Source organism: Sceloporus occidentalis, unplaced genomic scaffold (genome assembly GCF_023333645.1).
Source record: "Sceloporus occidentalis isolate IW3139 unplaced genomic scaffold, rSceOcc1.0.p SCAF_4, whole genome shotgun sequence".
Lineage (NCBI taxonomy): Eukaryota > Metazoa > Chordata > Lepidosauria > Squamata > Phrynosomatidae > Sceloporus > Sceloporus occidentalis.
This window is the reverse complement of record NW_028316984.1, coordinates 131,954,321-131,974,520: the sequence shown is the minus strand read 5'-3', so window position 1 is coordinate 131,974,520 and position 20,200 is coordinate 131,954,321. Positions and strand designations below refer to the sequence as shown.

At 39.2% G+C, this 20,200-nt stretch overlaps 1 protein-coding gene across 3 annotated transcripts in view; it reads right to left on the bottom strand.

Moving 5' to 3' along the window:
• LOC149314623 (zinc finger protein 862-like) overlaps nucleotides 1-20,200 on the bottom strand; it is an 81,182-nt gene that overhangs the window by 10,553 nt on the left and 50,429 nt on the right. For 2 of the 3 annotated variants that reach the window (XM_089521499.1, XM_089521500.1), the window contains 2 exons: nucleotides 19,525-19,712; nucleotides 660-1,304 (listed from right to left, as the gene is read on the bottom strand). In XM_089521499.1, coding sequence (XP_089377625.1) covers nucleotides 660-1,304; nucleotides 19,525-19,712 — 833 coding nt within the window. The remainder of the gene's footprint in view (nucleotides 1-659; nucleotides 1,305-19,524; nucleotides 19,713-20,200) is intronic. The other variant, XM_089521501.1, reaches the window with a different exon arrangement.

Below are 20,200 nucleotides of genomic sequence, written 5' to 3'. Positions count from 1 at the left end.
CACAAGCATAACAAACAAACAAAAGAGAACAGGAAAATGTTTAAGGTAGAGTTCAAAAACAAAACAAAACAAACCACCCATCCACAAAACAGCAGGACAGCTACTACCCCACTTAATATGTATCCTTGGCTACATATGGTTTTCAGCAAAACGGAACCTATTACTAGAACAAAGTTTGGTTTATAAACATTTTGAGACCTTTTGATTTTTAATATCACAATTTCAAATACTTCAAATACAGGGCAGCAAACCCCAGTCTCATTCTGGCTACTTTCATGTTCGCAAAAGGCATCAAGAAGATACACAATGAAAGAAAATTATAAAGTTCTTCAAAAATAAAGATACACTGAGATTAAGACAGCAGATTAAAGAAAAGATTCCTTTAGGAAACAGAAAAGGGGGAGAAACCCATTATATATTTCAGACACATCATGAGCCATTATATTTCACACTTAGTTCAGAAAGCCAGTCATACATCCTAAAGAACAGCATGCTATTCTTTCTCCTGTAAGGGAAAGCATCAAGAATACAGCAAACAAATTCGCTGCAATGGAATTTTTTTTATTGAAAATGCACAGATTACAGTAAAAATACATAATTGACAAAAAAGACTTTCCTTATATAGTGCTTGCAGAATACTTTTATTGTGTGTAACTCACCTGCAGGGTATGAAAATGCTTGGTACTCAGGTACCTGAGGAGGTAGCAAAGATGGTTCCACTAATTTGCCAGATCTCAACATATTTAGTTCAGCCTGCAACTCACGAATCTTCTTCTTTAACCGTACACAGTTAGGACATAATGAAGTTGTTGGCATACCGAGGGCATCATCATCTATTGATGCCAGAGAGAAATCAGTGGAACTGTTCATTTTAAAGGATAAGGGTTCTTCATCTTCCAGCAGGCCAGTTTCTTTGGACACAGAGAAAGAGGAGCCACGGGAGACCTTCCACTCACCCTCATTTCTGCTTCCACTGTGTTTTGGAGAGCTTTGTTGAATATCTGTTCCACAATTCTCTGAGGCATGTTGTGCTTGGAATCTGGAAGACTTTCTAGTGGAAGGAGTAGAATTCCTCGTGACCTTGTGCTCTTCCATCTTTGTTGACTCTAGAGAAGCCTCTAGGACATCTTTAAAGATGAGATCTATTTTCTTTTTCTTTGCTTGAGGTTGGGATATACCTTCTTCAAAGCTGCGTTTGTAGGGACTCTTCCCTTGCTTTGATGTGGTGAGCTCAAGGGGATAGCTCATATCCTCTTGATTTTCTGTATTTCTTTCAGCTCTTTCCCGTAGTGATTTTTTATCCCCTAGAAAGACAAATCAGGAGTTGGGGTTATCAGTGGGATTTGTGCAACATTCCATATCCTAAAGGTAAAGCAAAAAGGGGAGGGCCAATTTTTGTATTTTCATCCAAATAAATAATTACGATTAAGGAAACTTACTAGAATAAAAGTTCAAAAAACCTAAAAGTGCAGAAGATCTTTTAAAAGTCAAACAATGTCTAGACAGACATAGAGAAGTCAGCCTTAGATACTTGGAACAGAAAACAGACTATATACAGTTTGTTTAACATAACAGACAGCCAACTTGTGCAGGAATAAGACTAAAATGTTCAGTCTGTTGGCTCGAGAAAAGTGTAATAGTATCTTTGACTTGGTAAAAGGTATCAGGTAAATGGTACATGACACTTGAGATCCATAGATTCCAATGTGAAACAAGTACACTTGAAAGACCTTTTCACTCTTGTTCAAAGAGACATGAGAAAACAAGGAGATTATAATCTCATTTCCTATATTGCTTATTAGCAAATTGAGATACAACATGGTGAATTCCAAGACTGGGGCCTACAGCAAGTTACAGAAGATTGCTAAACATTATGTCCTTTAGCCAAAATTCATCAGAAAGCAGAAACTTTATGCATACTAGCAGTAACATAAAACAATGGGAATAGCCATATATCCTTACCTGGAAATACAAAAGATGATGTGTTTGGCTCAATTTCCATCTTTCTTCTGTCTTGTAAATTACTCCAAGAATCAAGAGCCATGGTTGCTTTCCAAACAAGATGTTGTTTTTATATTGTTATATGCAAATATTTCATTTTAAAACACTTTTGTGCTTTTGCAACCACAGTACAATAAATGTGATATTTCACAAGTTGGCGCCATAATTCTGAACAATTTCAACAATGGCCTGGTACAGACCGGCTTTGCGGCAGCCTGGGGCCAAGATTAGGACTGGGGAATGTGGATTGTCTGCACGCTCCACGCTCTCCCGGCACCATTTTGGACGCACATGTGTCCACATGCTGTGCCTGCCAATGACGTGTCTTGTGTTCTGTGTCCAAATGGGGAGGCGCACAAGAGACGTCACCACACCGCTCCGGGGAGCTAATGGCGCCTTGGCCGCAGCATGGAAAGGAGCTGCTTTTCACAGCTCCTTTTTGGGGTGGATCATCGCTGCACCCGTGCGGTTGGTGCAGCAACAATTTGGGGCAGAAAGGGGCGGCGTCTCGGCGCTCCTTTCTGCCCGTCTGTATCCCCCCAGTGTCTTCTGTTTGAAATCTAGACTAAAAGAAAAGAATTGTGTCTCCACAATAGCTCCAAGATTGCAAAATGTAGATTCCTGAAATTTGGCAAGCAAACTAAAGAGATCCAAGGGAATGCATTTCCTGGTTATTTAGGTCATGAAATTGGTTAATTTTAATTAATTTAGCCTGCCATGCCATTTTCATAATGATGACAGAATTCTTAACCAGCCGAGAGAAAGCTGCAGTCTGGCCTTGCATATTCATTTCTTCACAGGGCCTCTAGACAGGGAAAACACCATGCCAGCTATGACTGATGCTTCTCCCAACCTTTTAGAAAGGGTTGTGAAAGAGATAAGATTCTGGATCCTGGTAAACGAGAGGAAGAGAAGAGTGAGCAGAGGGAAAGGATGAATGAACACCATGGGAAACAAAGACTATCAAGAAAGAAAAGATGTAAAAGAGAAAGAACAGAAAAAAATTGTACTGGAGCAGAGGGGATGAAGGAAGAGAAAGAATATCAGCATGAGTAAGGAGAAAGAAAGAACACTGTGCTTCATAGGAGAACACCAAGGTAGCTGAGTAGAGAGGAAGACCACCTGGCTGTGTGGCTGAGGGGAGCGAAACAGCTCCTGGCGGGTGGAAGGGAAAGAGCTCTGGGATTTGTGACACTGTGCTGGTATAGCTACACAATCTCATTATAAACATTTATCTCTATATGATGGCAAATATTGAAATCCTGTTATAGAAATGTAAATGGTGGCATGGTGGTTAAATGCCGATACTGCAGCCACGAGGTTGTGAGTTCGATCCCAGGGCTCCAAGGCTGACTTTTTCCATCCTTTCATAGTTCGGTAAAATGAGTACCCAGCTTGTTGGGGGGAAATGAGCTTACAGATGGTAAACCATTTAGAGAGTGCTGAGTTCACTGATAAGCAGTATACAAATGTACATGCTATTGTAATTGCTATTGCTAAAAAAATGCAACATTTGAGTCAGGTCCCATACCTTTAACTAACCTTTGGGGGATAAGACCTAGACTGAAGTCATCAATTTGGACTGGAAAGATTTTCCCCATTCCTATTATAGCTTAATGTTCTTAGAAGACCCAATAGAGTAGTTAACAAATGGGATTCTATTCCCATGCTAAACATGGAAAGTAGTGTACATAAATCTTTAATTTCACACCATCACATAATTTGCTGCCAGATATTGAACTCATCAATCTGAATACCATAACTTTTATTTAAACAGAATTTCCAGCATCTGTGGGAGTTAAAAATACATGGGAACATTTAGGGCCATTGCTTGATGAAAAAAGTGAAAGGTGGGCCATGGGGCATAGCAAGATTTCTAACAGGCAGTGGTGATGCGTATGGCTTTCACTATGGCTATAGCAGCCAAACAAACAGAATTGGGGGTATACTTATCACATTTGCAGATGACACCTAATTAGGAGGAGTAGCTAATACCCCAGAGGACAGGATCAAAATTCAAAATGATCTGAACAGACAAGAAAGCTGGGCCAAAGCTAACAAAATGAATTTCAACACGGAAAAATGCAAGGTACTGAACTTAGGGTGGAAAAATAAAATGCACAGATATAGGATGGGTGACACCTGGGTGAACAAGACTACATGTGAAAGGGATCTAGGAGTCCAAGTAGACCACAAGTTGAACATGAGTCAGTAGTGCAATGCGGCAGCTAACTAGGCCAATGCAATTTTAGGCTGCATCACTAGAAGTATAGTGTCTAGATCAAGGGAAGTAATAGTGTCACTCTATTCTGCTCTGGTCAGGCCCCACCTGGAATATTGTGTCCAATTCTGGGCACCAAATTTAAAAAGGATGTTGAGGAACTGGAGTGTGTCCAAAGGAGGGCGACCAAAATGGAGAAGGGTCTGGAAACCAGGCCCTATGAGGAACGCCTTAGGGACCTGGGGATATTTAGCCTGTAGAAGAGAAGGTCAAGAGGTGATATGATAGCCCTGTTTAAATACTTGAAGGGATGTCATATGAGGAGGGAGCTAACTTGTTTTCTGCTGCTCCAGAGACTAGGACCCGGAGCAATGGATGCAAGCTACAGGAAAAGAGATTCCACCTCAACATTAGGAGGAACTTCCTGACAGTAAGGGGTGTTCGACAGTGGAACAAACTCCCTCGGAGTGTAGTGGAGTCTCCTTCCTTAGAGGTCTTTAAACAGAGTCTGGATGGCCATTTGTCAGGGATGCTTTGATTTAGATCTGCATGGCAGGGGTTTGGACTGGATGGTCCTTGCGGTTTCTTTCAACTCTATGATTCTATGAAATGAAGGGAAATATCTAAAAGGACAGAATCCAGTCTTCTCCCTTTACTGACAGAATTATTAGCAGAAACCAGGAGGGGCCCCCACTACACATACATGCACATACATGCACATACATGCACACGTGTGCCTTCAAACCTTTCCCTAGAATGCTGGGAAACTCCCTGAAATAGGTCTTAGGATAACACAGAATGCTACTCTACCTGGGGGATGGAGGAGAAAGAAAGTCTTATGATATTAAGGAATAAGTAATTATGTGCAAATGTTCTCCATCTGCATGAATTACAGAAAAACTGTCAACTTGACTAAAGGTTTTCTTTGATCAATCAATCAATCATATATACATTTATATATGGAAAAAGTACTATTTCTGAAGGAAAGGAAAGCACCCTTTCTTTGTTTTTTAGATCATGCTTCCTGTTCTGGAGCCCTCCAGGTATTCAGGAGTATTACAAAATACCAGCCCTGATGTCTGTGATAGTTGGGAACTGTAGTCCAACATGTCAGCAGGGTGTGGGGTACTGAAAGATTGTTTTAGTTCATACAAGCACTTTCTGCAGCACCTTAGAAATGCTATTTCCTCATTTTGTGATCAAGATGAAGGAATGACTTTTCTACAGTGATTGCAAACACCTAGAATTTTAGTATGTTCTTCTATACATTGTTTTATGGATTACTCTGCCATGAGATGCACATAGGTCTCATTCCCAGAGTTTTTTTTAAGTGGGCATTAAAGACCGAGATGTTCTATTTTTAAAAGACTCAGTAACGACTGGAACAATTTGGACTTTAAGGGCAATTTAAAAACATTTAAAATGAATTTATGATCAGTTTTATTTTATACCTTGGGGATTTTTACTGCTACTTTTACTTTAAATTTTTAATGCTATCATTCTTAATATTTTGAAAAGTGGGCGCTTGGTATCTACTGGGGTTTGGTCCCAGGACCCCTTTGGATACCAAAATCCATGGATGCTCAAGTCCCATTGTGTATAATGGTGTAGTAAAATGGTGTCCCTTATATAAAATGACAAAATCAAGATTTGCTTTTTGGACTTTATATTTTTTGGAATATTTTCAAGCTGTGCATGGTTGAATCTGTGGACAAAAAATACGGGTGATATGGAGGGCTGACTGTAATTTTTTTTAAAAAAAGTGCTACCTGACATACTTGGTAATTTTTCTTTTCTTTTTTTTAATGCTAACTAGCAACTATTTTAAGGATATAAACAGTATACAAAACATGTTACATAAATAAATAAACCACCCAAAAAACAAGGACATCTTTTTAATCTATCAAAAGGTAGATTCTATCAAGGAATTTCAATGATTATTGGATTAAATGTGCTTCTGAGAAGATCACATGCTAAATGGTGCAGCCCTAATTCGTGCTTTTGTTTTTGTTTGGCTCTTTTATGCATGGGATTTTAGGTTTTGCTGGAGGCAACCATATGCAGCCTTTACACTCAGCATGGTCTAAACTGGAGTAGTTGCCAGAGATGGGGGAGAACCTCCTATTATATTTTATCAAATGCATGGCACAGCCTTTAAGAAGCCAGTTATACATAACAAGCTTCAAGGTCTTATTCTTTGGCCCTCTAGATGTTCTAAAACAGCTTCCAGAATCTCTCTTAATAAATAATAATAATAACATTTTTATTTATATTTCCCGCTTCTCCCTTCAGATCAAAGCGGGATTACAGCAAGTACATATATAATTTGGAATACATCAATCAAAGAAAAGAAAGTAAAAAAGGAAGAGTTGTTACAGTATTGCTCACAATCATGAGGATCAAGTCATCATATTCAGGTGTAAAATATTATTCAAAATCAGATTAAAGGAGATCAGTTGGATAGGCCCGCTGGAAGAGATCCGTCTTAGGCACTTTTTAAAAAGGCTTCCAAAGAAGTGATAAGACGGATCTCTTCCGGTAAGTTGTTCCAAAATCTAGGGGCCATCGCAGAAAATGTTCTACAAGGGGTAGTTTTCAACCTGGTTTTAGGATATTCTAATATTTTTGTTCCAGATGTTCTGAGAATGCAGGGTGGATTATGTAGGGAGAGGCGTTCCTTTAAGTAACTCAGGCCCAGGCCATATAGGGCTTTATAGGTAATAACCAACACTTTGTATTGTGCCCAGAAGCTGATCGGCAGCCAATGTAAAGATTTCAATACTGGTGTAATATGCTCTGATCTCGGTGTTCTGGTGATCAGTCTGGCTGCACCATTCTAGATCAGCTGAAGCTTCCGAACCTGGTACAAAGGTAGCCCCATGTAGAGCGCATTACAGAAATCTAAACGAGAGGTGACTAATGCATGTACTACTGTTTCAAGGTCTCCATGAGCCAGGTAGGGATGCAGTTGGCGTATCAGCCGAAGTTGACACCATGCACTCCTGGCTATCGCCTCCATCTGAGATGTCATCTGTAGAGGCGAGTCCAGGAGTACTCCCAAACTGCGAACTTCATCCTTCAGGGGAAGTGTGACCCCGTCAAGAATGGGTTGACACATCTCCTTCCTTGGACCAGGAGCACCTATCGCGAGCACCTCTGTTTTCTCTGGATTCAGCTTGAGTTTGTTTTTCCTCATCCAGCCCATTACTGACTCAAGGCAGGCATTCAGAGGAGAGATGCCATCCTTAGTCACTGGAGCAGTTGGAGACATAGAGAAATAAATTTGGGTGTCATCAGCATATTGATAACACCACGCCCCATGTCTCCGGATGATCTCTCCCAGCTGCTTCATGTAAATGTTAAAAAGTATGGGGGACAGAATGGTGCCCTGAGGGACACCAGATGTCAGTTCTCTTTTACGAGAACAACTGTCCCCCAGCATCACCATCTGGAATCTGCCCGAGAGACAGGAACAGAACCACTGAAGTACGGGGCCCTGATTTCCAACTCTCTCAGGCGTTCCAGAAGGATACTATGGTCGATGGTATTGAATGCCGCAGAGATGTCCAAGAGCACCAACAGGGCCACACTACCCCCGTCGATGCCCAGATGGAGATAATCGACTAGGGCAACCATGGCAGTCTCAACTCCGTATCCTGTCCTAAAGCCAGTTTGAAATAGGTCCAGATAATCGGCTTCATCCAAGACAGCCTGGAGTTGGAAAGCGACTCCCCTTTTGATCACCTTGCCCAAGAATGGTTGTAAAGAAACTGGCCTATAGTTGTTCCTTACCAGGGGATCTAGAGAGGGTTTCTTTAAGAGTGGTTTGAAAGTGGGGGCTTTTGGGAATGGACGTCTTAACCATCTGAAGGACCAAATGTTATGAACCACTGCTGTAGAATACATGCACATCCTTCGTGTTTTGATGTTTCTAATGGCCTGAGCTTTCAGTTTTTTTGGTGAATAAAAAAACCTCTTGTACTTAGCAGTTACTTGTAGTAAAGGTGTATCATCTTTATCTCATGTTCCAAACACATACATGTTTTCACACACATAAACAAATAATAGTGGGGCTGAAAACAATCCCATTTCTAAGAGGGCACAGTAGAAAGTACAGTGAGCCCACACCATACACAGGCTCCTTATAGGTGGCTTTCAGCATATGCTGAAGCCACCTGAGAAATGGGCAAGTGCCCCACATGCACGCATTGCCGCGCAGCAAGCATGAGCCCCATTATATCCAATGGGGCCTGCAAATGGTGTGTGCGGCCACAGGGCGCGCACACAGCTGCACAGCAAGCATGAGCCCCATTGGATATAATGGGGCTCAAGCTTATGCATTTTTTGCTTTACATGGGGGGGGGACGTATTCCCCGCGTAAAGGAAGGACCCACTGTATTATCTTTTACCAAGTCAAAGCATCAAGATAGCACTTATATGTGTTGATAATGGGTCTTAATTATGAATTTCAGACTTAAGTGAACTGCTGCTTATCCTGGTCTATGCCCATTTGTGACTCTGCTGTAAACAAAAAAGCTCTTGATAACCTTAAGTGATACATTATCTAGATAATTAAATGAAGTTTTTATGTACAGTGGGACCTTGTTATCCACTGGGGTTTGGTTCCAGGATCCTCCGTGGATACCAAAATCCATGGAAGCTCAAGTCCCATTAAATATAATAGCATAGCAAAATGGTGTCCCTTATATAAAATGGAAAATCAAGGCTTGCTATTTGGAATTTATACTTTTTTCTTGGAATATTTTCAAGCTGTGGATGCTTGAATCTGTGGATAAAATATCCGTCAATAAAGAGGGCCGACTGTACTCTATACTTTTGAAGATGTAGTCAATACCTGCCACTTGATGTGTTCATGAGTTTGCTCCTCTACCAAAAAAAGAGAATCTTTGGAATTCACTTGTAAAATATAGAAAATTGCAGAAATGGTGCAACTTTCAAACATTCTAAGTGAAGTTTCTCTACTACATCATTGTAAACCCATCCAAAGATCTCCTTCCATTTCAGATGAACTATTGCAAAAATACATTTGAAAACAGGATGCTGAAGTTGGGCAACATATAGCCCTCTGGATGTTGTCAAAGTGGAAATCCCACTTTATAAGTGGCCTTGCTGAATAAGGCTGATGATACTGGAATCCAGCAACATCTGGAGGGCTACAACTGGATCATTTGTTTTAGTGGGAATGCTATTTTGATAGGGCAAATTACAGAGAATTATATGGTCCAAAATATCACTCGAATAGTTTTCAGAAAAATAAAACAGAGAACCAAAGCTGCTGAAGTCAATCAAAGTGTGCTTTAATCTGAATATGCTTTCAAAGGGTGGGTTCATTCCTTTAACAGAGACAAGGCTAAGAGACACCCCTGAAGTATAGCCTCAGAATTCCTTGGCTAAGGCATATCTAAAGAACAGAGAGAGAAATCAGGAACAAACAAGGGACGGTTATTTGTTCCTGCTGGGAGAAGGTACAGTAGGAAACATAGCTAATAAAGTAAGAATTAAAATGAGGTTGTCAGCAGTATTTTCTGTGTCAGAATAAATGTTATGCTTTATCTCACACACAATGAGGATGGCTGGAAGGAAGATTAATGTGCACAGGAATATTGAGATAACTGGAACATTTCCATGCAAAGTGATAATATTGTTTGGCCACCTGTGTCTAGCAAAATGCCACTGGGTTATCATCCACTGTACATAGTGTGGTGGAAATATTCCTTGTTGAAATAAAAAACTATAGAAAGATGGAGTCACCTTTGTCAGCCAGAGAGATGGTTTTTGAAATAAAGGCTTGGAGTTTAGAGAAAACTAGAGCAAAGGAATAAGGAGTGCATCTTGACCTGGATGGAAGCTGGCACCAGTAAAAAAGACATAACATAAACTACTGAGATAAGGACACATAGTTGACATTCAGAAGCAAGGTTAGAAGGAAGGCTACAGGAGGGGGTAAGGAGTGATGATGCAGTTTTAATGTATGCATGTATTTCTGTTCTGATTGTAAGAATTCTGTATGTTTAAATTGTAATTAGCCAATCAGGTGTATTGAAGAAGCTTCTTTGTCTTGAATAATATAAAAAGAGCCATTTTGTCTTGTTCGGGGTCTCAGCTTTTGGAACTTGAATTCCACTGAGTTCATTGTTTTCCTTTGTCGACAATTGGAAATAAACTTATGGATTTTCAATTACTAGGTCCTCTTGCCAATCCTTGCTCTGTCAGTCCTAGAAATTTAAGTTTCCTGAAATTTCTGTTACATATTTGGCGAGCCAGGCAGGAGTAAAGGCAAGCAAGAATTGGCAAAGAGTGGAAGAACTTATCTTCCTGCAGGCTCTATGTGTTTTTGGCATTGAGCGGACCCTTGTGAGAAGGCCCTGGCGCCATCCAACATTTTGATTGGAAGGGCTGAACATAAGGATTGGCTCAGTGGTAGGAACAGAGTTTAGCCTATGTGAGACCATTTAGTAATCTGAAAATTCACTGGGGGAAAAAGGAAAGGGGAAAAAATAGAAAAAGAATCATCTCTTCAGGAACAGGTAAAGTATAAAATATAGGGAAAAGTGCACTAAAAAGGGAGCCTCGTTGACCGGTCCAAATCTTTGGATGCGAGTGGGAGAAAGGACCCCCTCCCTGTGTTAGCTGAGCCAGTAGCAAAGGTTCTGCCCAGAGAAGCCTTCTTGCCAAAACTCAGGAACCGGGCCCCTAGGGAACATAAGCAAGGAACTGGGAACTGAAAGGAGGTAGATTGTGGTGTAAGTATTGAAATAGCTAGAAGTTAGGTGCTGGTGGAGAGTTGGAGGAGAGCATTGGTCTATTGTGAGTATAAATTATGGTTGTGATATTTTGTTTCATTCTGTCTGGTTGTGGTGGAGGCTTCAGTAAAGACTGTTGAGCTCCAGTAAAGAGTAAAACGTGGGTATATAACGTGTGGAATTTGTCTGTATGTAGTGTCTGAGATTTGTGGGTTTTGCAATCTGTCCAGTGTGTACTATAGTGTTTGCGCCTGTTGAAATTGTGCTTGTGGTCTTTTGTTGTTTTGTGTCTAAGAATGGCTGAGGGAGGTAAAACTCCTTTGGATTACATGGTTGGTCATTTTGATGAATGTTTTAGGAAAGGCATGGGGAAACATTTGAAAAAGGAGCGATTAATCTTTTTGTGTAAAGATGTTTGGAGTCAGATTTTGCGAAATTGGCCGAGAGAGGGTAGTATAGATATTGACATTGTCTTGCAGTTGTATTCTAAAACATTGGAGCCAGAAAGAGGGTTACTCAATGATTATTTGTATATTTTCTATTGGTATAAGGCTAAAGGAAAAAGCCCACCTGGGTTGAATAGTTGCAGAGAATTGGTGTTTAAAAAGGATGAGAGATTAACTAGTATTAAAGAAGCTGTGTTCAAGATTCAGATTGATTTGGCCCAAATTGTGGAAGAGATAGAAAAGATAGAGATAGACTCTGTAGAGAGAGGTGCAAATCAGGGAAGAAGGCCCCCATATGACAAGAAAAGAGGATTTTGAATTAGCTTTATGTGTTAGACAGTGGCCAGGAGCAACCCAGAGGTAGAAACTTGTTGTTTGGGGAAATTGAAATTGTTTAAATTATAAAAATTGGAAATTGCCTTTGTGTATATTGTAGATAAATTTTGGAAAATTGGTGTTTTAACTTGAGGTTTTTATGATTTTAAATGATCAGTGCCTTTGGGAAAGTTCTGCCCTAAATTTGAATGTATACCCAAAGGAAAATCTAAATTGAATATTAAGCCTGTGCCTTCCCAGAGACATTGCAAATTCTTTTGTCAGTGAAAGTTTTAAGAAGATGGGCAGAAATAAGTGCTTTATAGTGGTGTTGTTGTTATGGCATAGTAATAATAAAATAGTGAGTTTTAAGCTTAGCCAGTAAGCTTCAGCTGTGGCCTGATTTTGTGAACTGGACTGTGGTTGGAAGTTGATCTAAGAGTGGAGAAAATTGTGAGAAAGATAAAAGAAAGTGTTTGAAGGTATGAGGATGTGAAAATGATGGTGTGTGAAAGGAGAAAGCTTATGGAGCGAGTTGATAATGGTTTGGATAATGGTTGGAAAATGTTTACAGAGGAAAGTATAAACAAGGTTTGAATTGAAATTGAAGGCTCAAGAATGTTGCAGAAGGTTTGAGTATGTTTAAGTGGCTGAGAAAGATTTAGAAATGGGTTTGGTGCAGATGGACAAGTGGTTTGAGTTCTGGCTGGAGTTAGAGAGAGAAAGGGGGGTTAGGGAAAGCCCACGGTTTGCATTTTAAAACTTTTCCTTTGGCTAAAGCTAAAGCAATAGTAGAAGCTATGTTGGAAAGAAAACCTGGAATGGAGTTTCGTGTTGCCAATCTGGTGACTTTCACACCAACATGGGTACTTTTCAGAGCTTTTGGTGTGATTTTGGTGATTGGTTTTAATAGTAATTTTGAAAGTTAAGTATTAGGTGAGTTTTGGCCAAACGTTTGGGGAATTATCTTCGAGAGGTGAGAGGTTTTTTCCTGGCTGTGGCTAAAGGAGATGGAGCAGCAGCACAGCGTTGTAAGTTCAAAGCTTGTTTTTTAAAAAAAAATTTTCTTCCCCTCTGGCTGAGATTTTTGTAGACTATTTTTAAAGGCAAAGGATTTTTTCTTAAGTTCATAGAATAGATGTTGTGCTTTAGACTTAGATGAAAAAATAGTAAATGTCTTGTTAAGGGTGATCTATGAAGATGCTTGTTAAAAGAGATTGCATTAAGCTGGTTTGTTTTTCTTTGAGTGGGAAGTGTGTGTGTGTTTGTAGAGAGAGTTCATATTACATCAATAGCAGCCAGACTGGATTCTATCTGACCAGAGAATGCAAGCTTGTTTTTGATATTTTTAAATTTACAGGCAAGCAGCTTTTTGCTCAATATTTTGTTTTTATTTTCTGGCCTCAAGATGCTCTCATGGGTTTTTAAAATGAAGTTTAAGTTGTGCCTTTGGGAATTTATATATGTTTTTTTAATGCAATTGTTTTTAGTGAAGACCAAAGAGACTTTTTGTTTTTGAATTCTCCATTGTGCTTTTTGGATTTTAAATTATAAACCTGCAATCTTCTGATTGGCAATCCAGCTAAATTATTTTTCCAATTAAAGTTGATAAGATTAGTGTGTTAGGCCTGAATTCTTTTGAAGCCTGGGGAAAAGTTAGGATGTTTTGGTTTTGTAAGGCTACAGCTGTGCTAGGCTGAAACAGCTGTTGCAATCATGAGCATTTGCCTGAGGCCATGCAAAGTTTTGGTTAGAGTTGGTTTATTTTTTATTTTTATTTTTTGAGTTTTAAGTTGTGATCCATGAGTTTCCTGGCCTATTCCCTGGCCTTTTGAATTTTCGCTTTTTCTGAATATTGTGTGCTTGTTTTGTACTTATTTCAACTGCTAATTTTTGAGGCCATAGCTTTTGTATTTTTGAGCTCAAAGATGCCTGCAAAGTCTTGCCAATGTCATGTTAAAATTGGTTTTTTTAAAATCATTTTTGTTCCTGGTTTTAATTTTTAATTTTGCTCTTGAATATTTTGATTTGTTTTGATTCTTGCTTATTGACTGCAATAATTGTTGTTTTTTTTGTTTTAAATTTCTGGCCTAAAGTTTTTGAAATGATTTCTTGTTACAACAGACGCTGAGAACTATTTTTATATTTTTAAGTTTTGAGAATGGCCCATCCAAGAGGTTTTTGTATATTGTTTTAGCTTGAATTGTTATTTTTATTTTTTATAATATCTAAATGTATTTTTGAAAGCACTCAAAGTTTCTTTTTGTGATTTTGGAACCCAGAGATCGAGAATATAATTGTTATATTCTGGTTAATTAGTGATTGTCAATTTGATTTACACTCATTGAAATTTATAATTTTTGTTATTTTGAAAAAATAACATGGCGAGCCAGTTGATCCTATGTTGAATTATTATGTGGTTCTGGAATGGAATAAGGAACGATATGAAAGTATTAAAGAGATTGGTATTCTATTATATTGTAGCAAGAGAAAATTTGGAAACATTTTACAAATTCAAATTCTGGTTTCCACTGCCAGATGTAATCAAAATTAATCAAGTTAAATTCAAGCCAGCATGTATGATCCTAATTCCAAGCTAGAATATATCATTTTGGCCTGAGAGGAGTGACTAAAAAAAAAAAGAGCATCAACTGATTTTTTTGAGTCTTGAGTAAAAAGTAAAGAAGTCACTCTATCATAGTTTTGTTTCTTCCTGTTCCCTGTTCTGTTGTCAAACTGTTGTGGATTCAAATGAGATAAAGCTGTGAGTACATTGGGTCAGAGTTAAAGTTTCATATTCAGTATGTACATGTAAATGCAGTCTGTAAAATTAAGGTTACATATGTTTTTTTTTAAAAAAGCATTCAAAAGGTCCAAAGATGCAGGCATAGATAAAAACCTAAAGCATAAAGCGCTCAGGATGACCCAAGAATGACCTAGGGGATCTGTTGTTAGTTAGAGTTAGCAGTGAGACATAAATTCTAGAAGAGAAATATCTTAGCAAAGCCTATAAGAGGGGAGTTAATGAAATGTGGCTAAAGTATACCTTTAATGTATTCATAACATTCTAATAACTTGTCAATTAGTATTTTTCAGTTTTTTGCTTTTCCTTTGCCTGGGAAAAAGGGGGAGCACAGACAAGAGGAACGAAGTTTAAGCCCCACTTACAACCGGAAGCTGAGTGGGCTCTACTTCGCCATCAATCAAGAAAAGCTAGGCTGCACCTTTCCAGGGCTTCAGGTGCTCTACGCCAGCTCCTCTGAAAGAAAGATTTCAAATGCTCTCTATCACCCCGTTTTCTCTTTTATGATTTCCTATATGTTTGCTATAAGTGATGCACAAAACTAATAAAAAGAATACACATACAGGTGCATGTCCCATTTTCACACCCCGGAAGCTGAAATGGGCACCACCTTGGACTTCAATCAAGTTTGAGCTGAAGCTTCATCAAAAGAATTTTTTATTTTTTTCAGAGACATTGCCTCTTTTTCTTGTCTATATTCCTTGTTTGTGTTCTCTATTCATGTTTCTGTTTGTTGTCTGAAGTTTTTATAAGTGATTAATGCTAAAAGTGATAAAGTTCAATCATACATATTCTCAAATCAAATCACATCCCAAGACATAAGCCTACATATACATGCACATATGTTCCTGACATAAGCAATAACATATGATTTTCACAATAAAGTTAATAAAGCAACCCTATTGAAAAGAAGAAATAAGCTCATCAAGCTCCATGATCAAAGACATAATTGTGTTTGTCGTCAGGATTCCTATTGTTAACTGTGGAATTGGCATAAAATTCAAGTCAAGCATGGTAAGTTTTTTCTCAGGACGCTCTTTGAAAGGAGGGAGACTTTTATACATCTGGAGATAGTCTTAAAGTGTGAAGGCCAGATCTATTCTGATTAAATGGCATTACACAACAAGAGCTATTCCATAGTGATCTCCCTGAGGAAACGTGAGATGGAAGATGCCCCTGGAGTGGAGGAACATCTGAAACATGGTGGCACCCTGGGCATTCCTATTCTGTTATGAGAGTAGTCCAGAGAAGCATAGTAACAGTTGCTTGGCAAGAGTCTGTAACCAGGCTAAAAATTATAGTTTCTCAATGAGAGGTGATTCTGACAGCAGATACAATATTCTTTATAGTGGAGTTTTCCTATTGAATCATGAAACAAATACACAATACATCACTATTAGAAGATTAGCTTGGTGGCAAGAGTAAACTCCAGAGAATCAGATCCAACAAAAGTGTCAAAGGGTTAAAAGCAATGAGAATATGTGTGTTTAACTAATGCTATACACTGTCTTTCTGAAATTGGACCGACTGGAAGATGTTATTGCCTGGTGATGGTAAGAATATTAATATTTTGGTAACTGCTAGACAGGTTTGTTTTGTTCTGAGTTTAGAGTGTCATATAAACATAGTTAATAGTTGATAGTATCATGCAATATGAATATTGATGAAACATCAAAAGGGGGGAATGTGGTGGAAATATTCCTTGTTGAAATAAAAAACTATAGAAAGATGGAGTCACCTTTGTCAGCCAGAGAGATGGTTTTTGAAATAAAGGCTTGGAGTTTAGAGAAAACTAGAGCAAAGGAATAAGGAGTGCATCTTGACCTGGATGGAAGCTGGCACCAGTAAAAAAGACATAACATAAACTACTGAGATAAGGACACATAGTTGACATTCAGAAGCAAGGTTAGGAGGAAGGCTACAGGAGGGGGTAAGGAGTGATGATGCAGTTTTAATGTATGCATGTATTTCTGTTCTGATTGTAAGAATTCTGTATGTTTAAATTGTAATTAGCCAATCAGGTGTATTGAAGAAGCTTCTTTGTCTTGAATAATATAAAAAGAGCCATTTTGTCTTGTTCGGGGTCTCAGCTTTTGGAACTTGAATTCCACTGAGTTCATTGTTTTCCTTTGTCGACAATTGGAAATAAACTTATGGATTTTCAATTACTAGGTCCTCTTGCCAATCCTTGCTCTGTCAGTCCTAGAAATTTAAGTTTCCTGAAATTTCTGTTACAATAGGGATGTAGGAAGAGTCTTGCTGAGTGAGATTAAGGGTACATTTAATCCAAACTGTTTCCCCTCAGTGGCTTGTCAGAGGCTTCCAGGAAACTTATAACCACAGCAGGAAGAATACCCTGGGATTCAGAGGACACCCTTGATAGACCGGTTCTCCCAGAATTCTTCAAAACTCATTTAAAAATAATTAAGCCAGATTGCCTAAAATGTCACCATATTTTGTGGCAACAAGTTTCATCAGAAATGCTTATCTGTAAAACATCACTTTCCTTTTGTGAACTGAATTTTCTACAAACTTATTCTAAGTGACTCAGTGTTCTAATGTTATGAAGAAGTGAGAAAAGTCCTCTACCCACTTGCCTTATCCCATTATCCCAACAGTCATTATAAACATTTCATTATCCTATTCATTATAAACCTCTCCCAATCTGCTTATGTGCTATAAGAATATGGAGTTCCATATTGTCCTTCACTAAATGAACTGAAACAGTTTTCAGGATGCTGATGCCTTAATTATTATTTAGAGGGAATTGCTTCAAGACATCCTGCCATGATGAAGCAAATATTGAAACAGTAATGTGTATGTGTTTATGTATGTAGACATGACCCTAGCTTCACACATTGTGCATGCCAGTTCCTAGCATCTCTTACTCTATAACTTACTGCATGGCATATGCAGAAATGGAGATGGCCCAAACCAACAGTATTCTGTGTACTGTGAGGGATTGGTCTGCCAAACTGTACCTTTTCAACCACCATTTGCTTTCTGCACTTCTAATACAGCAACTTCTTAAGGCTTAGTGCAGATATGCCCCATAAGACATAATGATCTGCCTTAACCTGAGTGATACGATATGCCTGCCTAAGTTCAATGTTGACTGGCAACAGACCACTAGGATATGAACCAAATAAATCCCAGCCACCTTTTAATTGAAAACATCAGAGCTGGAACCTGGGATTGCTACTGAGTTACACCCCTGCTTAAGATAGTTATTACACAGAAGCAGGGGATTCCTTTAGATTGAACTGTCTTAGCTGTTTAGATCATTATTTTTCCTTTAGCTTTGCTGCCTTACTTCCTGTACCACAGAATGAAGCATGTCTAACAACTTCAGAGGAACCAGATCAGAGAACAATTAAGTGGGCATATGTAGTATGGGTAGAAGGTAGAACAAACTTGCTATATGGTAATGTTCTTATGTGCATTTTCAAGCAGCCCAGAGCATTCTGACCTCCTGAATCCCCATGCCCTTTACTTGGGCACTTTGGAGCAATGCCAGGCAGCTATTCACATATGTATCCCACTGTGCCACCTGGAGCTACTAGCAGCGTAGTTTACTCCAGGGGTGAAAATGAGGTGCCTGATGTTGATCACATGGCTGGGGACCTTGTTTTGATCTCAGAGGGAGCAACCTACAGCATCAGCACCAGTTGGTTCAGCAGGACACACATGTGAACTGCCACCTGGTGTTGCTCTGGAGGCTTCCAGATTTTCTTATAAGATCAAAGAGTGAAAGGTGAGGTTTTTTAAACTGTGTTAAGAATGATACTGTATGTCATGGGTTCAGTGCTGAACTGGCCATATGTCATCTGGACAGTTTGCACCAGGATCAGGGGACTGGATCCTGCTGTGAGGAGGTTGGGAGGATGTGGTATTTGGCCCATGCAGACACAGACACCGTTTCATATTTCAGGACCAATCTGTACATTACACTTCTTTTACAGCTCCAGTACAACATACTTTATACATGTGAAAAATTTCTAACAGTGTGTGGAAGAAGCAATCAGAGGGACGAAAGGAACTCCACAGCTTAACCTTGTTTCTCCAACATTTTCTCCCTCACCAATGTTCATAACTGCTAGATTTGCTGGGAACTGTGAAAAGCACATCTAGCAATTCTGATCCCTGCTTGAGCATGGAAGGAAAAAGCCAAAGGTTCCTGAAAAGGCCAACAATTCCTGAGGTGGTATCCTAAGGCTAGTAGAGACAGATATATTTGAGGAGTTCTCTGTTACTCCTAATGAAGAAAGATATTAAATATTACTAGGCCAAAATGCGCTGGGCTAATTGCAAGAATAAAATAATCTTTTAACAGCCTGAGACTTTGTCTCTTCTCTACATCACTCCTCCTGCACATAGAGACACTATTTATGGAAAGCCTGGAGTTTCTACTAGTGACAAAAACCCCAGGATTGGCCCTCTTCCCTGCAAAGGTGAGCTATGATCATTTACACACCTTACAGGCATTCCTGTATATATTACGTAAACCTGTCCAGTGTCATAATAAATGTTATTGTCTGTTGCTCTTTGTCACATATAAATATAGTGGCAAATTTAAGTTTTCTACCAGTGAAATACATTTTATGAGAAGCTGTCTGGACCGGCCTTTTACACTGGAGCAAAGATGACATAACATATCATGAGGCAGAAAATCCAGTGTATCAGAGAACATCTCTTTCAAGTCAGTTTGCCTCCTGGCCTCCTAGGCAAATATTAAATAAAAGCTATCAACACACACACACACACACACACACACACACGTTCATAATGAATTTGCTTTCGCTGGGATGTCTGCTTATTTGAGTTAGCTGTCTGACGATGCTGGATTTTTTTAAACCCTCTTTGGTTTATGTAAATAGGTTTTTTTTCTAAAAAAGATACCTGCATGCCTAGCTTATAAACGTACTCAGGTGTTTTGTTTTAAGCAGTGAGAATGAATAAAGGAAAAACACCCACCTCTTGTGAGGTTTCTGTTGATGGTCTCCTGAGACATGCTGTGCAATCTCTTCATATAATCTTCGCTGTACCAGACCCTCAGCCTTTCCCCTGGCCTGATGTCCCGACAGGTTCGGAAGTAAATCTTCTCACTGTGCTGGAAGGCCATCAGATTCTGTTCTCTCTCTTCTCGGGAGATGGCCACATACCTGAGGACAAGGATGAGGCAGGCATTGAAGCTTAATAGAAATTAAACAAACCTTAGCCACAGTTGCAGCAGGGGTGACCTTCAAAGGAAGCCACAGATACAGGAGTGTCGGATGGCATGAATAATGACATGCAAACTGACAGAGCTATAAGAAAATAACATGCACACCTCAGGAATATTAAATGATTTCTTAAAACTCATCTAGGCCTGTTGTTTCTACTTGGGAAGAGACTTACCCCCTGTACACACTGGCCACAAAGGCCGGATTGGCAGCGGAGTCAGGGTGTAGCATCAACAGGATGCACACCCCAGCTCTGCCCCCAGGGAGGCATGATGCAGCACCAAAGAAGCGTCATAAAGCCACGCTGCCATGACTATTTGAGCCAATACAGGGAGAGGCGGGATATAAATAAATTATTATTATTATTATTATTATTATTATTATTATTATTATTATTATTATTCCAGCCTTTCCAGGGTGCAAAAGGA